The 8,991-nt window shown below is 38.9% G+C and overlaps 1 protein-coding gene across 1 annotated transcript in view; it reads left to right on the top strand.

Moving 5' to 3' along the window:
* The first annotated feature begins 659 nt into the window (after window positions 1-659).
* The window catches only part of clvs2 (clavesin 2), a 71,796-nt gene continuing 63,464 nt past the window's right edge, over window positions 660-8,991 (top strand). Inside the window, exon 1 of the mRNA XM_080193314.1 lies at window positions 660-1,281. Within this exon, the coding sequence (XP_080049440.1) occupies window positions 893-1,281 (389 nt within the window). The 5' untranslated portion in view covers window positions 660-892. The remainder of the gene's footprint in view (window positions 1,282-8,991) is intronic.

Here is an 8,991-nt window from a genome sequence, read left to right as displayed (position 1 = left end):
TTCTCAAACTAATCGATATAAATGATAAAAGCTTTAAGCGCCCACGAAAGGTCACCCTGTCATTAAAGCGCAGATCCGTTTTCCCAGTGTGAATTGGGGAGGGAAGTAATCGTTTCTTATTGCCCTGATTTCTTTTCTCTGGGATGGGAGACAATGGAAGGGGAGAGAGGAGGCTCTTTCGCTTTAAATAATAAATGAGATGAGCAATGGGGCTGGTGGAGAGCAGAGCAGGTGGTGAGCATCTGACCAGCTCTGTCTCTCTCTCTCTCTGTCTCCAGCCATTACACGCCCAGCTTTCCCCTGAAATTACATCGAGTCACTTTCACCACCACCTCCACTCCTGACGTAAACCTGATAGGACGCAGCAGCAGCAAGCAGCAGCAGCAGGACGCCGAGTCATTGAAACAAAACAACACCCACCCTCCCCTCCCCACACATACACATACACAGACACATGCACACGGGTGCAAGAGATGTACAGCCGAGTGGAACTGCTTCAAGTCGACGTGAAGCTTCACTAGCCGCCTGTGATATATTAAAAAAAATCAGCTGGTGAAAATTGAGATGACTCTTGCTGCAGGGTGCCGCATTGCCTGGGCTATGGTAGGAACCGTGTTCTGCAATTTGGTGCTTGTTGTATTGATTTGAGATACATCCAGTGTATGTGGACACCACATGCCGTGGGATTGCGCCTGCTGAGGTTTTTTTTTAGCTTGTCCAACCTAGCAAGGTGTTTTTTTTTAAATATTTCGACTGAATTACCGGATTCGCACGTTTCCAAAAACAAAACGACAGCAAGAATGATCATCGGAAGCTAAAAGGGCAGGTTGGCTCCCCCGTCCGCTGGCTGGATCAGTAAAGATAAACCCATTACAAAGGCAATCGGAGAACAATGACTCATTTGCAAGCGGGTCTGTCTCCAGAAACTCTGGAGAAAGCCAAACTGGAGCTGAATGAAAACCCAGACACCTTGCACCAGGACATCCAGGAAGTAAGAGATATGATTATCACCCGGCCGGACATCGGCTTCCTTCGGACTGACGATGCGTTCATCTTAAGGTTTCTGAGAGCCCGAAAGTTTAACCATTTCGAGGCTTTCCGCCTGCTGGCTCAGTATTTTGAGTATCGTCAGCAGAATCTGGACATGTTCAAGAACTTCAAAGCCACCGACCCCGGGATCAAACAGGCGCTGAAGGATGGCTTCCCTGGAGTGCTCTCTAACCTGGATCATTATGGCAGGAAGATCTTAGTCCTCTTCGCTTCCAACTGGGACCAGAGCAGGTACAAGGCTGAATAAAAGCATTCGATCAGCCCCAAATGAGCGCAATGGTGTCTGATCCATTTCGAATATAGCGTGAATGACAAACAAAAAAAAATCTCTCCCCCCCCACCCAATGTTAGGTTTTGTATGAATATGACTCCTGGATGCCCCTGGCCTATACCCCACCGAATTACATAGGATAAAAAGAAGCATCAAATGGATGTGACCACCCTTCAAATACTCCTATATAAAAATAAGACAATCCGAAAAATCCTTAGTTTAAAAAAAACAAAATCACAATTAGAAACGAAAACAACGTATTCCTGAATCCAACCTGTTAATGTCAGAGTACTATATTGAGGTGGTAAATATAACACAGCAGGCGTTCTTATCAAGGCGAATATTACTGATTGATTTTAAAATCAACGACATGAAATAATCAGATATCTTTGTAACATGACGTCATCAAGCCAGTGTCAATCCTCAGCATTACTGTTTCAGGAATACTTGTCTGGTTGTTAATTAAGTTGAGCGATATTAAATGCATACCACTGATGATGTGTTTTCCTTTAACCCAAAGCTGAGGATTTATCTTTACACTTGAGTCGGTGGGGATGAGGAACCCATAGAAAGATCCCAAAAATGACTTCTCCAAAAACCATGGGGAACCAAATGCTTCTTGACGATATTTTAGGTTGCAATAGTTCAGTTTTTAATGGGGAAACATTGGAAAATTGGCTCATTTGAACACTCACTTAAAAATTAATAGTATATGAAGTGAAAAGGAACAAGGCTTATTAATTTCCCAATGTTTGATTACACTTCTTACAGTTATAGCAAGGATCAATAAGATCGTGGTCAATAACATAATATATGCTCCTCAGTAGGATAAGAAGCGGTTAGTGATATATTAGGAGTATAGTATTAATCTGAGCAGATTCATCACTAAATTTGCAGTAACCTATCTCTTGCCTCCCCTATTCCATCATCTATCATGGAACTTGGATGGTAGCATATTTTACAAACTACCTTTAATGGCAACATTATCCAACTGCATTACATCAATGTAAAGGTACCAACCAGTACATTTTCAGAAGCATGTTAGTTCTCAGGTTGTAAGTGAAACTTAAATTAAAATTTAAATTCATTCAATATTTAAATATATGAAAGCTATCTTAATGTGCCCAGCATTTGTAAAGTTCTATGTTTCCATGATACGACAATGGAGCCATTTATTGATGTTAAAGGTGCCTTTAACAAGATTTGGAAACTTCTGAAATATTTAATTTATTAGCATTTGCAAATCCATAAACAAAGACTGTTGGAAATGAGCAATCGCTATGCATCTTGATTGCTGCACAAAGCCTGTTTACACCAATTACAGTGTCATAGCTTGCAGGCCCATAATTGAACTTGAAAATTTCTACAGTAATGTAATCTCATTTGAAAGGTAAAGTTTACTCAGAATTTGTGATGTATACAATCTGGATACAAGGTAAATACATGTTGTATATAGGGACATTGAACACCACTGAACCTGGAGTAATTGTTGCAGGTCACCTGACTGGTCCCAGACTTCAAAAATATAATATTTCTTATACTATTCAATTGCTTCAGTCACTTAAGAAAATACCAATTCATTTTGAATTTACCATTACTATTTCCCTTCACTGTATCCCTGGTTATTTGTTCCTTTATGTGTTCTGCAGTTAAATTTAAATGTCTTATTCTTTTTCTTTCTTAGTAACAAGAATTGTTTGTACTACCCCAGACATGGATATACCATGTTTTATACAAACTTCCTATCGCCTTCAAGGCCAAGTTTTATTCCTCTGGCTGCACATCCTAACAACTTATTTGTGTCTTTAATGCTGCAACACTCTGTTGATACATCCAATGAAATATCCATCAGCATATTTTGACTACTATCCTAAGTTATATTTGTCTCATATTTTCATGAATTTTTTTGACTCATTATCTTGCATTCCTTCTCATCAAATCACATTTACTTTCAGTCTATCAGTCTACGTTTGGCTTACTTATTTGTTTACACCTTATACATTACAAAACAGGGAACTTATGTTACACTTGTATCAGGACTTGGTTAGACCACACTTAGAATTGTGCGCAACTTTCCATATTGTAAAAGATAGATATAGAGGTACTGGAAAATGTGCAAAAAGACTCACAAGGATGGTACCAGATGATGTATTTATTGGAAATGACAGAATGTTTTTTTTCTCTTTGTACCTGATATAATCTTTAAAATTAAGAAAGGGTTTACAAGGGTAATTTAGAGATGTATCCACTTGCAGGGGGCAAAGTAAAGTTAGGGTCATAAATGTAAGGTAGTCACCAATAAATTCAATAGGAAATTCATGAACTTCTTTACCCAAAGGGTGGAAAGGAATAGTTGAAGTGAATAGCATAGATGCATTTGAGGAAAAGCTAGATAAATCAATGAAGGAAAATGACTAGAATATGTTGATGTGGTATGATGAAGTAGGAAGAGACTCAAAGCAACACATCAGTTGGACCAAGTGACCAGTTTCTGTATGATACATTCTATGCAATTTATGTAACAGTTCTATATTATTACAAAAAAAAACAACTGTCCCTGTCCAAGGTGACTTTCAAACCTCATGTTTTATTCATCCATATCCTTACCTCAACTCTAGACTTGATTAGTCAAACACTGTCCCTTTTGTTAAAAACTTTTACTCTACATAAACTCAACTGATTCATAACTCATACTTCTTAATAAGTTATGCTGGTCTACGTACCTTGTCCTGGCCAACCTCAATGATGTGTCCACATTTTTGTGGATTGATTTTCATTCTTTTCTATCTTCTCTAATCCTTCATATCAGTTTACAGTTTATTTATTAGTGTCACAAGTAGCTTTACATTAACACTGCAATGAAATTATTGTGAAAATCCAATACTCTCCATTCTTCCAACTCTTGGCTTTGGTTTAACTCCCTTCCCTTTGTCTGTTGACTGGCAGAGTCTTCAGCCATCTTGGCCTTATAAGCTATCTTCCTAAACCCACTGGTTTGCTGATACTGTCCCCTGCCCTATTGCATGGAAATGTTCAAACATATTTGACCATGTATCATTCACTTTCTCTAACTGATCTACCCTTATTTACCTCCTCTGTGAAACAACCTGGAATATCTACTACATTAAACAAACTGCATGAATACAAACTCTTGATTTGTTTTTGTGTCTTCTGATGTGTTGGACCTTTTTTTTGTTTAGCAGTGAGTCAAGTCCTTTGCTAAATTCGGAAAGCTATTTAGCCTATCTTGTTTGTAATGACTCTTTGCTTAGCCTACATCCTACCGTTTTGTCTGTAACCCTGTAAGTTCCTCGTCCTCAAAATCTGCCGACTCCCATTGAAATTGTTTTAAAAATTATTTATGGGATGTCGGCATCACTGGCTGGATCAGCATTAGCTAGTCCATCATTAGCTGCCCTTGAAAAAGTGGCCTTCTTGAACTGCTGATGTAAGTACACCCACAGTATTATTAGGAAGCGAATTCCAGTGTTTTGACCCAGTGACAGTGCAGGAACAGCAATTCATTTCCAAATCAGGGTGGTAAGTGGCTTGAAGAGGAACCTGCAGGTGGTGACATTCCCATGTATTTGCTGCTCCTGTCCTTCTAGATGGTAGTGGTCATGGGTTTAGAAGGTGCTGCTATAAAGAAACTTGGTGCATTCCTGCAGTGCATCTTATAGAAGGCATGCACTGCTTTCGGTGTTGGAGGGATAAAACGTTTGTAGAAGGAGATAGCAATCAAGTGGGCTGCATTGTCCTGAATGGTGTCGAGCTTCTTGAGTGTTATTGGAGCTGCGCTCATCCAGGCAAGTGGAGTGTTTTCCATTCTCGTTTGAACTTGTGCATTGTAGATCGTGGACAAGCTTTGGGGAGTCAGGAGACGAGTTATTTGCTGCAGGATTCCTAGCCTTTGACATGCTGTGGTAGCCATAGTATTTGTATGGCTAGTTCAGTTAAGTTTCTGGTCAATGGTGATCCCCCCAGGATATTGATAGTGGGAGATTCAGAGATGGTAATGTCATTGAATGTCAATGGCCAATAGTTAGATCCTGTCTTGTTGGAGACAGTCATTGCGTGATACTTGTGTGGCTTGAATGTTACTTGAATCAGTTTCTGCTAGCTTTTGATCTGGAGTGGTCAAGCTATTAACAACTCACTGAGTGAAAGCATTTTGTCTCATCTTTCCTCTAGATCTTTTGTTGGTAATTTTAGCTCTATGATTTCTGGCTGTTAGCCTGCTCACCAGTAGGAGTAGATTTTCTCTATCTACTTTTTCAAAACCACTATTAGAAACATAGATAATAGGAGCAAGAATAAGCCCTTTGGCCCTTTGAGGCTGCTCTGCCATTTACCATGGTTGATCATTCAATTAGTTCACCCTTTAGCCTTCTCTGCTCCAAGGAGAACAGTTGTAACTTTTCCAATCCATCTTCACAACTGAATTTCGTCTTTGGTGACATCTTGGTAAATCTTCTCTGTACTCTTTCTTGGTCTTTACATCTTTCTTGATTGTGGTGCCCTGAATTGTCCACAATACTCTAATTGAGGTCAAATCAGTGATCTATAAAGCTCTAGCATGATCTCTTTGCTTTTATCTTCTGTGCCTCGATTTATAAACCCAAGTAACTCATAGGCTTTTATAACCACCTTACCAATCTACCCTTGTACCTTTGATGATTTGTGTCAATGGACGCCAAGGTCCCTCTGCTCACCCACTCTTTTCAAAATCATGTAAATTGTCTTTACATATCAGTCCTCCCAAAGTGCATCACTCCACACTTTTCCACAATGAACTCCATCTGCCATAAATCTACTCATTTAAACACCTGTTTATTTCATCCTGAAGTGTCCAACTGTCATATTCATAATCTGCTACATTGCCAATTTCTGTATCATTTTCAAAATCCAAATTTAGGCCATTGATTAAAATTGAAGAGAGTAATGAACCCAAAACTGAACTTCACAAACACCATTGCTATAAACCCCCCACACCAGAAAGTCACCCACCACCTCTGCTTTCTGTCAGTGAATTATTTTTTATCCATATGCCAGTTTCCCCTTAATTTGATAGGATTCCAGCTTCTTAACTAACCTCTTATCTGGCACTTAGTTGAATGCCTTTTGGAAGTCTCTGTATGTAACATCTGTTGCATTTCCTTGAGCAAGCTTCTCTGTTACTTCATCAAAGAACTTAATCAAGTTAGTCAGACACAGATTGCCTTTAACAAATCCATGCCAGCTCTTCTTGATTAAGCCATGCCTCTCCAAATCATAGAAGTATAGAATTTGATAGCACAGAAGGAGGCCATTCAGTCCATTGTGTTTGCACTGGCAGATGAAAACTTATTTTGATACTATTGTTAGACGGTCTGTTTTTTATTGAACATTACATTTGATGGATGTCGGCAATGAATATATGAGGAGGAAAAGGAATAGGTATTCTGAAAGGCTGACATGAAATGCAATGGGAGGAGACTCATGGGAACAGTAAACAGCAGCATAGAATAGTTAAGCCGAATGACCTATTTCTGTGTTATATATGCTATGTCATTCAGCGCAATGTTTTGCATACAATGAATGACATTGGCTGTTCATTATAGAATGATCCACTAAATAAAAAATTTCTGTACGTTAGTACCTTTAAAAAACTGCTTAGCCTTGGAAGAAAGCTTTGCTGGCTGTGATTATTAGCTATCCTTGAGTAGGTGGAAAGTTGCCTGCTTGAACCAGTGAATCCATGTGGTGAAGATATTGCACAGCATTGTTCTACATAAATACAAATATACAAACAAGAACAGGAGTCGGCCATTCAGTCCCTGGACCCTCCCCAACGTTTAATAAGATTGTGGCTGATCTGATAGTAATCTCAAATCTGCATCCTTCCTTCCCCTAATAACCTATCACCCCTCCGCGCCCTACCCCCTTGCTTACCAAGAATCTGTCCACCGCTGCCTTAAAAATATTCAAAGATTCTACTTCCACCACCTTTTCAGGAAGAGAGTTCCTAAGATGCATGAACCTCCAAGAGAAAACATTTCACCTCACCTCTGTTTTAGACAGGTGACCCCTATTTTTAAACAGTGGCCCCAGTTCTAGATTCTCTCACAAGAGGAAACATCAGGATCATATATTTTTCAATCAAGTCACCTCTTACTCTTCTACACTCCAGCAGATACAAGCCTGGCCTGTCCAACCTTTCCCCACATGGGAACAGTGACTAGCAGCACAGACTAGTTAAGCTGAATGACCTATTTCTGTGTTATAATATGCTATGTCATTCAGCGCAATGTTTTGCATACAATAAATGACATAGAATTGCATTGACTGTTGGAGACTTGCCGTGGTCATTCATTCTAGAATGATCCAATAAATGAAAAATTTCTATATATCAGTAGCTTTAAAAAAATATTTAGCCTTGGAATGTAAGCATTGCTAGGACAACCTATGCATTCCAGGTATTATTCTGGTAAACTTTCTCTGAACTCTTTCTAACCTATTTACATCTTTCCTTAAATAGGGTGACCAATACTGTACTAGTACTCCAGATATGATCTCACTAGTGCTCTGTATAACTTAAAAATAATCTTCCTCCTTTTGCATTCAGTTCCCCTTGCAGTAAATGAGACCATTCTATTAACTTTCTCAAGTTTTTGCTGTACTCTGTGCATATGTCTTTGCAATTCATGCACTAAGATACCCAGATCTATTTGCATCCCAGAGCTCTGCAATTTCCCACCATTTAGATAATATGCTTCTCTTTAATTTTTTTTTGCCAAAATGGACAAATTCAGTATCCCACTTTATACTCAATTTACCAGATCTTTGCCCAATTATCCCAGCTATATTTTTTGGAAACCTCCTTATCCCCTCTTTGCAACTTACTTTTCTACTTGTCTTTGTGCCATCAGCAAATTCAGCAACCATCTCATCCATCACTTCATCCAAGTCATTTATATAAATTGTAAAAAGTTGAGGTGCCAGCACTGATCCCTATGGCACACGTTAGTGTTCGCATCAGAAACCCTAAGTTTTATTATGAAGTTAGACTGAACCCCCCAACTATTTGCTGTTTTGGCATTAATGTAAGGATATGATGTTTCACTCTAGGTGTGTTTCTACTTATAAACTGAGAAACTTTTATCAAAACGAATTTCATTTGACAACACAGTTTAACTATAACAAATTATTTAGCCTAACCTCTACCAACTTAATGCTTAAATATGACAAAATACAAAGCTTAACTTTTAACTATTCCTATGAGTTCCAATTCAAACTCTTACAGACTTACACTGTTCTTTAAAATCATTTCTCAAACCCCAGGCTTATGTGTTGGTACTTACTCAAGTTGCCGGCCCTGGAGTTCTCAACCTCCATAGAGTAAGACATGCTTTGCTCGTTTTAGAACCAGGCAGGTACTGCTTGTCTTTAAAAATTTAAAGGGAGACCATGTATATTCCCTACAAGTTTAGCTCCTCCCATTGACTTGGTCCCTGTCAATCAGCCTAATCAAAATTCTACTCTGAAACCCCAAGGTAAACCTAGGTAAACACAAATGCATTCACTTTGTTTAGACAAACACACTATTAGCTAAAATGAGTTATTATCCCACAGTCTCAGCATGGAGCTGCATGTTTTTTCAGACAAACTGACTGATTGCAACAAAACACTGT

This window comes from Carcharhinus amblyrhynchos, chromosome 7 (genome assembly GCF_965287045.1).
Source record: "Carcharhinus amblyrhynchos chromosome 7, sCarAmb.v2.hapA, whole genome shotgun sequence".
In the NCBI taxonomy this organism is placed as follows: Eukaryota; Metazoa; Chordata; class Chondrichthyes; order Carcharhiniformes; family Carcharhinidae; genus Carcharhinus; species Carcharhinus amblyrhynchos.
Note: the sequence above shows the minus strand (reverse complement) of the source record. Positions and strands in the feature narration are given on the sequence as shown.